At 56.3% G+C, this 12,418-nt stretch overlaps 1 protein-coding gene across 3 annotated transcripts in view; it reads right to left on the bottom strand.

The window, feature by feature from the left end:
• The window catches only part of NRXN2 (neurexin 2), a 96,416-nt gene that overhangs the window by 23,265 nt on the left and 60,733 nt on the right, over nt 1-12,418 (bottom strand). For 2 of the 3 annotated variants that reach the window (XM_011942569.1, XM_011942570.1), the window contains 2 exons: nt 5,000-5,181; nt 24-195 (listed from right to left, as the gene is read on the bottom strand). In XM_011942569.1, coding sequence (XP_011797959.1) covers nt 24-195; nt 5,000-5,181 — 354 coding nt within the window. Of the gene's footprint in view, nt 1-23; nt 196-4,999; nt 5,182-12,229; nt 12,409-12,418 lie in introns of all 3 variants that reach the window. The other variant, XM_011942571.1, reaches the window with a different exon arrangement.

Below are 12,418 nucleotides of genomic sequence, written 5' to 3'. Positions count from 1 at the left end.
CTTCCCGGGCCCGCGCCGCCTACCTGCCGGGTACCGCTCGTTGACCGGCCAGCTGTCCACCTGCAGGGTGGCGTTTCCGCCGCTTCGAGTGAAGCGCACTACGTGGTATTTGCCGTCGCTTACGATGGCGTTGGGCTCGTCGATGGTAATGTCGTCCGTGCCCACGTTAAAGATCACCCCCACGGTGCCCTGGTCCTGGGGACAGGGAGGTGGAGGTCAGCCACCAGAGGGAGCAACCATTCATCCTTTGCAGTGGCCACTCCTGTGGCCACCACTAGCCCAGCTCCGCAGCACTTTACAGCTTTACAAGTCACGTTTCCCATGTCTCAACCACTGGAGGAGATGGGCAGGCTTGCTACCCTTCCCCACATGCAAGGGAATAACCTGAGGCTAGAGGTGGGGGCAGACACTGTGGGGTGCAGATCCTGGGCCTGAAGCGCCTTAGACTAACCACTCCTGTCTCTTGCCTTTTGGTTTGTCCTGGATATTCACAAATATTCACAGAGCACCTACTCTGTGCAAGGGCCACTGGGCCCAGACAGGGGTGATTGGGCCAAGCTGGGGACCAGCTGGGGGTATAGAGGGCAGAGGCCTCCCTAAGGCAAGACCAGCAGATAAGTCCACGGAAGCTGGCCTCTGCCAAAGGAAGGTCTGATCCCCAGCCCCTCCCCAATCCCCAGCCTCCAGCCTCTCCTCCCCAGTATGCTCTGCACCAGGCAGTCCCCCAGGGTGCTCCCACCCACACCAGGGCATTAGCATGCCTCTCCTGGCAGCCTCTCAGGCCCAAAGTAGGTCAGGCTCTGACTATGGGGGTGGCCCCTCTGCAGCCATGCGGGTAGAGGTTGGGGGTGTGGACTGTGTGTATGGTGGGATGGACACCAGAAGAGTTGACGGACAAACTATGCTAGACTGACCAAGAAAGGGGATCATGGGGGTGTCGGGGTAGGGACTGGAGCTAGGGGCTGGGGAAGGACAGGCAGAGTACAGACAGGGACAGAGGCCTGGAGAAGGGGAGAAAGAGCCTAAGCAATCTCTGGGACCCAGGCTCATGGTACACCCTGCAAAGGCAACCCAGGATCAGCCCAGGAAGAGTTCTGCCTGTGGTGCTAGAGTGAGAGAGAGGGCTTCACTGAAACCTAAATCATGCCAGGCCCTGTGTGGGTACTGTACATGCATGCTCTCTTCCCCACACCAACCCACTGAAGAAGCTCATAGCTCCCCATTTCATCAAGAAAGAGACTGAGGCTCAACATAGTTAAATAACATCTCAAAATCTTGCAGCTCATGAGAAGGAAGCCCAGATTTGAACCCCAGCTAGTCTGACTTCAAAGCCAGTGTTCTCTCTTTTTGCCCACCAGCCTAAGAAGATCCTGACTCAAAGAGGTGGGGGTGTGGGATGATCCAAGAGGCTGCTGAGGCCAACCTACCTTCAAGACCAAAGGCATCTAACCAAGCCAATGAAGGCCTACCGGGCACTAAGCCTGAGCCCCTGTTTCATTTTCCTGCACCTTCCAGCAGCACTCCTGAATGCGGTCTCAGCTCTCCTCCCACAGGGAACAGACACTCACACAGGTTCACTCAGACCCCCTGGCTCACACACTCTCAGGCACCCAGTCCATCATCAAACACGCTACACTCTTGGGATCTTCTTGAAAGACTGCCCCATGACCTGGACATGTGGAACATTCAGCTGCCACCTCCTTCCTGCATCTAGCAGAGCCGAGAGGCTTGGTGGCACTGGGGGTGTTGGCAGGGGTGGCTCACAGATGGGGCAAGGGTTAGGGTTTGGCAGAGAAAGTTGGGGGACAAGGTTTGCAGCTGTGGCTCAGAAGACCCATGTCCTATCCCTTCCCACTTGTGGGGTCCAGTTGTCTCCTTCTCAGAACCTGGGAAAACCACACACATATATGCATGCACACAGTCATACATGCATGCAGCCTCCTCAGATGCAGTAAAGCAGGGAAACTGAGGCTGGGCTTGCCTAAAAAGAGTATTAGCAAGCCCCACCCATCCACCACCCACAGACTGACAACATCCCCAGGGAGACGGGCTGATCATCTGCTCCCCACACACGAGAAGGGAACAGTCGATCCTCCTCGGTACTATTGTTAGTAATAATATCACCCAGAATAGTATCAGCTCCCTGGATTCCTCTGAGGATTTCTCCCCACAGGCTCAGCCCAGGCAGTGACGGTGGTCAAGGAGCACATGCAGTCTGGGAGCCAGGCTGGCAGAGGGCCGGCCAGGGAGCTGGGAGGCAGGACACCTGGGTTTCCTAGGAGGCAGTCAAGCTCAGGGCCCTGCACTCCGGGGGAGAGGCAGCTCCCCAGAGCCTCTCCCAGTGTGAAGTCAGTTGTCACTTCTGTTAAAGTCATTAATTCCTAATTCCCCAATTACCTCATTAGGCGGCGGTGGGGAGAACGCAGCCGCTCCTACAGCAAATAATTATGGGAGTCAAAATTAATTTGGCAAAGTGGAGCGACGCTTTATTAGAAACGTCAAATTGCTTTTCTCTTATTTTGCTGCCGCCTCCCCACTCTCTGAGAGCTGCTACTGACGCTGTAGTGGGAGCTGATGTGTCACCAGGGAAGGAAGGGGTTTGGGGGCTGCCCCCAGGGGGCCTCAGCCCATCTGGTGCCCAACTCACACCTCATGGCTGGCTCCTCTCATGGACCCTCACCCTTGCCAGGCCTCTCCACCCCCGGGCAGACTCCCATTTTCCCTGCCGTCTGTAGTACCCGGCACCAGTACTTGTTCCTCCAGAGCCTTGTACCACTAAGGCCTGTGCACAACTGTTGGGAGGGAAAAGGAGGAAATCCCTTCTCCTCACACCCTGATCCCCCTACCTTTTCTCCTCAGTAGGGAGCCCTGTGCCCTAACCTAACAGGCACAGAGGTACACAGTCCTGCCCAGGTAGCTGATCAGAGATGGTCAGGATACTAGCTAACACAGTATGCTCCCTACGTGCTTCACATACGTGATCTCCTTCAACCTCCCAACATCCCTCTGTCCTCTTCCTATGCCACTCCATAGATGGGCGAACTGAGGCTCAGACAGCTGTGGTGACTTGCACAAAGACAGCAAGGAAGTGGCAAGCCATGCAGAGCTTCGCATGAGGGAGAAGAGAGAGAAGGAGAAGCCCTCACTCACAGAGGACACAGGGAAACCCAGTCACATCCCACCACCCAGAAAGGCTACTGAAACAACTGCAAACACCACTCCATGGGGAAATACACATCTATAGATACACTCCATCAGAAATCACGAGACCCAGTCTCTGTCTTCATCCCCCACTGTCACAGCCGTCACTCCTGACACACATCACGGTGCATCCAGTCCCACACTGTCGTCTACAGCCACACTGTCTCTCGCTTGCCGGGTGCCTCTCACCGTTCTAGATAACTGCCTGTTCTGCTGACACAGGTACAGAACTTCCAGGCCTCTTCTTGGGCCTGACTGCTGTCCTGCTTGCTAGTCCTCCTTCTGCACCCCTTCCTTATCCACTGCCACTTCCACCCCAGCTCTGCTCTGCCTACAGGAAGTCTCCCCTCATGCTCCTTCCTTCACGCCCTGGTGTTGGGATGGGGTGGGGTGGGGTGCAGACCTGGGATGCTTAAAAGCTATTGTGTGGCCGGGCGCGGTGGCTCAAGCCTGTAATCCCAGCACTTTGGGAGGCCGAGACGGGCGGATCATGAGGTCAGGAGATCGAGACCATCCTGGCTAACATGGTGAAACCCCGTCTCTACTAAAAAATAATACAAAAAACTAGCCGGGCGAGGTGGCGGGTGCCTGTAGTCCCAGCTACTCCGGAGGCTGAGGCGGGAGAATGGCGTAAACCCGGGAGGCGGAGCTTGCAGTGAGCTGAGATCCGGCCACTGCACTCCAGCCCCTTCCAACTAACTATGCCCTCCTGAAAGCCAGGGGCCCCTCACCCAGAGCTTTCCAGCCCACAGAGCCTGGCCAGCCTGCCTGATCCCCACAGCCCACAGGGGTCCTGGCCAGGGTGAGCATGTGAAATACAGGCAGGGAAACAAGGTGGCTGTTAGGGGTCAGAAATGTACAGATGAAGACTGAGGGCAGAGGCTCGGGATTGAGGACTGTGAGGAGGGGTCAGGGGAGAGGCTGAGACCAGAAATGAAATGGAGCAATACAAGAGGTCGTAGGGAAGGGTGTAGGGCAGAGCCAGAGATGGGGGAAAGGGCAGGGAAAGAAAAGGGGCCACTTGCAGACTAGAGTTCGACAGGACTCAAAACGGTGAATCAAGGAGCTGCATATATGGTAGGAGGCCCAGAGGGAGACCCTGGGAATGAACCAAGGTCAAGGTGGGGAGCAGACACAGGGAAGGGCTAGGGCCACAGGTGGAGCTGAGCAGAGAAAGGCAGAGCAAGGTGGGAGCCGAGGTCAGGGTGGGGATGTGGGGCTGGGCCAAGGGGTTAGTGAGGAGTGAACCTGGCTAGAGAGGCAGTAAGGGAGACAGGGTAAGGGGGCTGCTGGGAGGGCAAAGGGGCAGAATCCAGAGGCAAAATGAAGCTGCAAGGGTGGGCTGCCCTGGGGCAGGTAGGTATGAAGGAGGGGCAAGAACAGGTGCTGGACACAGTGGGCTGGCCTAGCTGGTCTAGGAGTGAGCAGGCAGCAGCCTGGGGGAAGTCACAAATGTGGGACACCTCTGAAGGCTGCAGGAGAATGGCCTGGAAGGCCCAAAGAGGCCCTTGACTACTTTTAGGAAGGTCAGAAAACACAGGTGGTCTCGGGGAGTGGGGAGCTGGAGAAATTTGAATCAGATGGGAGGGTGGATCTGGGAGTCTTGTTGAATAACTGAGAGAGGGAAGGGTCTCAGAAGCAGAACTTCTTAGCAGGAAGCTCCAGCGATGAAGGAACAGAAGTTCTGAGGATTCCCCATGAGGGAAGACTTGAGGTGCTGATCCCGTGGCAATGAAGGGCTGAACTGATTTGGGAGCAGGAAGCTTGGGGTTGAAGGGCTGGGGCCCAGGGTCCTTACGATGTGCAGCTGCAGGTAGTCTCCAAGGCCGGAGGCGCTGTCCACCCGCACCAGCACAGCGCTCCGCTGGTGGGTGCTGAAGCCCACAGCCAGGCGATCCATCCTCGTGCTGGGCCTGTCATTGGGGGGCCACGTATAGGTGATGAGTGCTCCCCCCTTCCCAAAGATGTATGTGGTCCCGGCTGTAGAGAGAAGGAAAGGGAGACAAGAAGAAATGACATCAGGAGGACGAGGTCAGCAGGTCCTCAGGGTTGTGACCAGAGAGGGATGGAACCCCAGGTCTAGATGTGGGACTTCAGCTGTGATACCCACAGCAGCCACCAGCCCTGCCACCCCAGGGAGCAGTTGGCAGGCGGGTGCCTGGGTGAGAGCCTGTGCACGCGCACAGACAGATGTAGCTGCCTCATCAAGAAGTCTAGCTTTAATTACAGCAAAACGGAGAGGTAATAGAGTGACACAGAGAGAGAGCCCAGAGAGAAGCTGCAAGGAGACTGAGAAGACGAGAGTGCTGTGGGCAGGAAAGACCCAGGGGGCCCAGTCCTGACTAGCTCCACTTCTCCCAGGCGCTGTGCTGGCAGAGGTGACAGATCTAAGGTGTGTGCTTCTTTGGGGCCAGAGTTGAGCAGGCACCAAGGAACCCCAGGTGATGGCAGGAAGATGAGCAGAGCTGTGTGCAGCTCTGACTCACAGTCAGAGCTGGCGCCCTCCAACATCTCCCTGTCCCCACCCCTCTCCTGGCTTGCCCAGGACTCCCTGCTTCCGCCCTCACCCAGGGGACTGCCTGGGTCCCAAAGTAGGAAGGTCCTGGAGCCCTGCCCAGAAAGGAAGAGACAGCCATGGGGTGGGGGGTGGTGGGGAGGGGAGAGGGGAGATTGACAGCCAGAGAAGGAAGGAGGCAGAGAGACAGATGGACAGAGAAGGACAGAGAAGGGTGTAGGTGAGAGAAACGGGAGAGTGGGAGCCGGAGATGAAGGCTCCCTCTCCCAGCCCTCCCCCACCCCACCCTCTCTCCCCTTCTCCTTCTCTTCTTCGCCAGCCGGCTGCTGGGGGCGGGTGTGAGGTCCCTAACGATCTCAGCCCCAAAATAAACCCCATTAGTCGCCATGTTCCCTCCTGCGGCTGACTGAGTTCTCTGGGGGTGGGGGTGGGGGGCTGGTCACCCAGTTTCCCGGAAAGGAGCCTTGTCTGGGAGGCCTGAAGGACTAGTACTCCACAGCCTGCAGAGAAGGGAAGGGAAGAGCACAATCTGGCATTCTTTAGAATATAAATGGAGCAGATGAGATTCATAAAATGCTTAATTAAATAATTAGCCACTAACGACTCCTCACAAAGCACTTCTTGTGGCGAGAGGGGTTCAAGGGAGGACTTAGAGAAGGAGACAGACAGATGAGGCCTAAGGGTAAAAGCCTAGAGGGGGAGAAAAATGTCCGTCTGGGGGTGGGAGAACTCTGGAGTCAGGAACTAGTAGCCTGCCGGGGCAGGAGGGCCTGAAGCACTTCTAAGGAGCAGGCCTTGCCAGCACAAAGGTGGTGGCCCAGTTGGTAACATTAGGCCAGGTTCCCTCAGGTACCACGGGGTCTCTCGCCTCAGGGACTTGAACCCCCTTGTAGTTGGGGCAATCAGGTGTGAGGAGCCTCCATCCCAGGGAGCTCCTAGGACCCCAAAGGGGAGGGGCTGCCTGAGTTTCTTGTGGGGAGCCACCATCTCCAGGCCCAGGGAGGGGCTGAGAAGGGAAGATTGTTGCCTGGTTCCCAAAGAGGTAGTAAGGCCAGCAGGGGGTTGAGGTTGAGGGAAGCAGGAGCCATGGGTCCCCTTGCTGTTCCTCAGAGCACCCACCATCAACATCTTCCATCTCCCCAGAGAGAGAGGTGACCCCGGGAGGAAGGGCAGGAGGAAAAGAACTGCCATCTCACCTCTGCCTGTGGCCAGGAAAGCACCCCCAGCAGACAGAGGGGGCTTGGCTTTGCCCTCTCCAGACCCAGGTGTCCTTTCTACCTGAGGGCCCTGGAGGCACAGTGGTGAGCACTGAACCCTCAGGATGGGCCCCCAAGTCAAGGGTGGAGAGTTGGCTGAGAGTGGGGTATGCAGTGAGCCCCACCCCCACACCATGTGGTCACCTGCCTGAAAGGGCAGGGCCTGGAGGTGGGGAGCCCAGTAGGCCTCAGCTGGTAACAGTCTTTCCACTCCCAGCACTGCAGTACTCCGGAAAATCGGCTGTTTCCATGACAACTGTAATACCCAGTGTCCTCCTCCCCCCTCCACACAAGCTGCACATCTGAATTTGGGGGGTGGGGTGGGCCAGGGGAGCAGAGATGCTGACCTTCCTCCACACACATTCCTACCCTCACCACCCTGATCAGAGGCTGCAGCCTCTTCACCCCTGGGCTCCAGGGCCTCCCATTCAGAGAAGGCTTTATTGGGTTTCTTGGTCCCTCAGACCGGGGAAAGAAACCCAGTCTACCTGCAGGCTGCCTCCAAATCCCCCAGGTCTAGGAGAAAAGAGGCCCTTTCTCTTCACTTCCCACCCCAGATCCCAGACAGCAAGCACATCACCATGGACAGAGCCCTGTCTGTGCCCAGAGAGGGCGGGAGGAAAAAGCCGGCCAAATGCCTCACTGGGCAGTGAGGCAGGAGGGATCAGAGGCGGTGTCCAGCGCCCAAGCCCCCAGGCCCCACACCCACACACAGGCGGCGACGCACCCAGCTGCACACAAAGACCCAGCGTGGAGAGGCAGACCCCCGACAGGAGGCGAAGCAGCCAGGAAACATGGCGGTGAAGGCACAAAGACAGACCATGGAAGGCAGCCCCAGGACAGGGGCTGGCCAGGCATGGGACAGGGCGCACGCGTCCCCACTCCCGAGGCCCGTGCTGCACAGGCTGCCCAAGCCCAGACCTCCCCTGGGATTTATCACCCAGCTGTTCTCACACTGCAGCCAGTTTATTACGCTGGGCGGGCCTCTTAAAGCCTAAGGGCGTTTATTACACTGCGGGGGGCGGGGGGGGGGAGGCGGAGAGACACTTCTTGGGCAGAAGAGGTGAAGGATGAATGGTTTATCGGACTGGGGCGGCAGTAATTACCCTGGGGAGACATTTCTCTCCCCAGCACCGCGGCTGCCTCCGGAGCGCAGAAGGCTGGGGTTCGGAGACCGTTGGGCTGGGAGGCGGGGCTTCCGCCAGGCCCCTCCCCAGCCGCGCTCCGGAGGCGCCTCCAGCCTCTCACCCCGGCAAGCTGTCCTTGGCCCTGCCCACGGACTCCCCCAGGGAAGGCACAGCTGCCTTCTAGGAGGCACGGAGCCCAAAATAGGACACCACATCTAGAACCTCTGACAGGCTCCAGAAAGGGTTTGAAAGGCAAGAGGGGCCTAAGTCAAGGCCCAAAAATGTTGCCCAATGGTGGTGTAGACCAGTTGTTTTTGACCTTCCTGGGAAACCACCAGTGAGCTGAATTGTGCATAACATTTCAGAGAGAACTACACACCTGAAGCCTAAGGCAAGAAAGCCTCTGGCCAAACACAAGATGCCACAGGCCCAGGGTTGGCACCTTCTGCCCACTCTCAATATAGTCTCAATACCTCCTAGACCCAGAAATTCACTGATCCAGTGAAATACTCTAAATGTTCAAGAATATTCCATGCAGTCCCACACACATCTGCATTCTAGAAAAAAACCAACCAACCATTAATAATGGTTAGCTAACCCAGACCCAAACAACATAATCATCCACGTGGAAAACCACCCATGCAGCGATGCCCCTGTGGTTAAAACTACATGTGCAGAACCTCTGCCTGCCTGTGTCCCTGCAGCATCTGAAGCCATGAAAGAAAACCTTCTGGAAGATCTAGACTTGTGAGAGCATAAAACATCCTGCACAACCCAGAAAAGCCATGGCCCTAGTGCTCACAGCCCACCCCAGCACTTTGTACATGAACCTTTACATCCCAGACGGGCAGATCTCTACTGGTCCAGATCCCTGCGCTCAGCTGTCTCTTGATCTAGGATCCCACAACACAGCCTTTCAATTGTTAACCCCCTGCTTGCCCATAAACTATCCAGTCAGAAATCCGAGTTAACACACCCTGTTCAGAATCAAAATAAATGCTAGCCCCCTTTAGAAGCTGGGGTGATAAACCTGGAACCCATGGAAGCTACTGACTCAGAACTTAGCAGGGATTGACCACTCCATTCCTGGCCCAAGAGTACCAGAAATGAACACGGTGAGGTGGGAGGAACCTCAAGGACTCTGAAACCAGAATTGGGGATCCAGGACCAGGAGAGTGTCACCCTTGGGCTCAGCTCAATTTTAGGACCCAGGTGTGCCAGCCCTCCCATGCCCCAGACAGACATCAGGTACAGGAGTGGCAATGGGTGTCTGGCAAATAAGGACATTATGTAACAGGAGGGGTTGGGAGGGATGGCAGGGTAAATGGGGGATGGTGTGAAGAGAAGAGAGGACAGGTAGAAACACAGTGAGACCCCAAAAGAAGGCAAGTGGAGAAGCTGGTGCAGAAAGGAGAGAAGCTGCCTCCCACTGGGGATGCTAGGGAGACACTGGGCAGAGAGGAAGCCTGGCCTGGAAAGGCCTCTTGAACTGGCCTGGTCCTCTAGCCAAGTGTAGGGTCCCAAAAAGAGCCTGTCTTTTCACCTCTCCCACCATGGTTAATGGTTAATGGGAGCAAAGGTGGGGTTCAGCCAGGACAGGTGGCCTCATCCCTTCTCCTCCTTTCCTTGGGTCCTCGTCCTTCCTCTCAGCTGCCCCACCCTTCACAGGTTCCTCCCCCACACCTCCCACCCTCTTCTATCACCATCCTGGAGCACCCTCCAGATGACTCCTCCTATTTCCACTAGGCACTGGTCCTCTTTCTCCTCTGCGCAGCAAAGGGGTGGCTGTCTCCGAGGCGATCCCAAGGCCAACATTCCATACCCTGTCCCCCATACTCTTCTGGCCACTTTCACTCCCTCTGTCCAGCTTTTGCTCCTTCACAGAATCTTTCTTGGGCACTCTGGCTCCCAGGCCCTCCTTTCTACCTGCTCAGGTCCCTCAGCCAGTTCCTCTCTCCTACACCTTCCTCTTCCACACTCTCTTCATTCTGCAAAATCCCCCAGTATCCCTGACTTCCTTTACCTGTCTCACTCCTTCATGCTTTGTCTCACTGCCCAGAGACAGTCTCACTGCCCAGAGACTCATGGCCTATCTGGGCACCTTTGGGGGCAACACTGGGCCTTGAGGGAGCCAGAAGGAGACAATGAAAGAGTGAGGAAGGTAACAAAGAGCCAGAGAGTTCCTGGGGAGGGCAAGGGAGTTAAGGTCCAGGAGCAAGGGGTTGGGTGGGGTCATGGAAGAAGAGAAGGAAACTGAAGAGTGTTGCCTGAGCGGAGCCAGGTGGGACAGAGATAAGATGAGGCAAACTGTGTTGGGGATGAGAGAATAAAAGAATGGAGGAAAGAGTTTGAAGGAAGTGCTCCAGAGAAATTGGAATGAAGAGAAAACGGAAGCATGAAAAGGGAGATAAAGTAGGAGAAAAGGAAGAAGACCAGCAAATGAGTAGAAAGATTGGAGGTGATACGGTGGCATGATTGGGAAGCAAAGATGGACTGTCATGGAGCAAGAATGGGAAGGCAACCAGGGTCACAGATGGGAAGGGCGAAAAATACAGGAATGGAAGATGATGGAGGAACAAAAATGGAGTAAAGAATGAGAGGGGATGGAGAGACAGAAACAGGAAGTGATGAGGGTACAAGGATAGGAAGGGAGAGAAGTGCAGAAATGGGAGGCCACCTGGGTGCAGAGAGAGAACTGATGAAGGCACAGCGATGAGAGGGAATGGGAGCATGGAGGTGTCAGAGAACCCCGATGGGAGGCGATGGACATGGAAGGTGAGGAGAGAGGGGCACAGAGGGGAGAGGACATGGATAGGAGGACAGATATGTGAGGTGTTGAGAGCACAGGGAAGGGATGAGATGGGATGGGATGGAGGCACAGAAATGGGAGGTGAGAGAGGTACAGAGATGGAGGTAATGGGGCTACCCTCTGAAAGGTAATGACAAGGTGCAGAGATGGGAAGTGATGAGTAGACTAAAATGGGAGGTGAGGAGGTCCCTGGGATGCAAGTGACAGAAGCTCTGAGATGGAATGTGGAGGGACTGAGGTGGAAAGTGATGGGCTGAAATGAGCTGAAATAAAATGTAAAGAGGGCCGGACGTAGAAGGTAATGGGGAGGACAGAGCTTGGGAGTGATGGGGGCACAGAGTATGGAGAACAGAGATGGAAGGTGACAGGTACAGAGGTGAGAAGAGATGGCATGGAGAGAATCTTAGGGGTCTAAGATATGAAGTAATGGGTGGCCTGAGATGGGGCTGAGGAAGGATGGAAATGAGAAGGTGATGGGGCTGAGAAGGAAGGTGAAGTTTTTCAATGGATGGTTATGAGGGGCAGAGATAGGAGGTGATTGTAAGTGGACAGTGATAGAGAACTGACACAGGAGGGGAAGCCTGGAAACAGGAAGTGCTGGGCCTACAGAAGTGAGATGCTGGGGGTCAGAGGTGGAGACAGAGCAGAGATGAGGGGACATGGAGGGAAGACACTGGAGATGAGGGGAATGAGGATGGGAGAATGGTGGGACAGTGGAGTGAGTTGGGAGGTAATGGAAGGCCAGTCATGAGAAAAGAAGGGAAGGTTGTTGGAGGGATGGAGGTAAAACAGAGACATACATGAAGAGGTCAAGGAGGAAGAGACATGTCAGAGGCAGAGATGACAGATGTGACAGAGGTGGGAGGGAGGTGAAGGGGGAGAGATGACAGACCAGCAATGGAAGGGTGAGGGTGAGGCAGAGGTGGAGGCAAGACAGATGGAGAGATGATAAGGGGCCGAGATGGAGGAGGTGATGCGGAAGAGAAATGGAAGGCAGAGCTGCACAGAGAGGATGAAAGGACAGACAGGGCGGGGAGGGTAAGGAAGTAGAAGGAGATAATGAAGCAGACCTAGGGGTAAGGCGAGGTTTAGGTGAGGCGAGGAAGCAAAGTGCTGAAGACAGAGATGAGGGTGATGGGGGAGAGGAGAGATGGAGGCAAGGGTGGGGCTGAAATGATGGGAGCTGGAGATTGGAGGTGAAGGGGCTCCAGGACGCAAAGCAGAGGGGCCGGACTCGGCGTGCACAGCTGGGGTGGGGCACACGGGAAGCCCCCCCGCCCCCAGGGCCAACCGGGTGGCCGGCATCGACAGTGCCACTTACCGTGGCCGCCGCGGGTGAGGAAGGGCATGCGGTTGATGGCGATGGGCACGGTGCCGTGCTTGCTGTGGAAGTGGTGGACGTGGTGGGTGGTGCTGAGGCTGGAGGAGACCCGGGCCCCCTCGGCCGCCCCCAGCAGCAGCAGCAGCAGCAGCAGCGGCAACAGCGGCAGCAGAGGTGGCAGCGGCGGCG

The sequence above is a fragment of the Colobus angolensis genome, unplaced genomic scaffold (genome assembly GCF_000951035.1).
Source record: "Colobus angolensis palliatus isolate OR3802 unplaced genomic scaffold, Cang.pa_1.0 Scaffold21, whole genome shotgun sequence".
Taxonomy (NCBI): domain Eukaryota; kingdom Metazoa; phylum Chordata; class Mammalia; order Primates; family Cercopithecidae; genus Colobus; species Colobus angolensis.
This window is presented reverse-complemented; position numbering and strand designations above follow the sequence as displayed.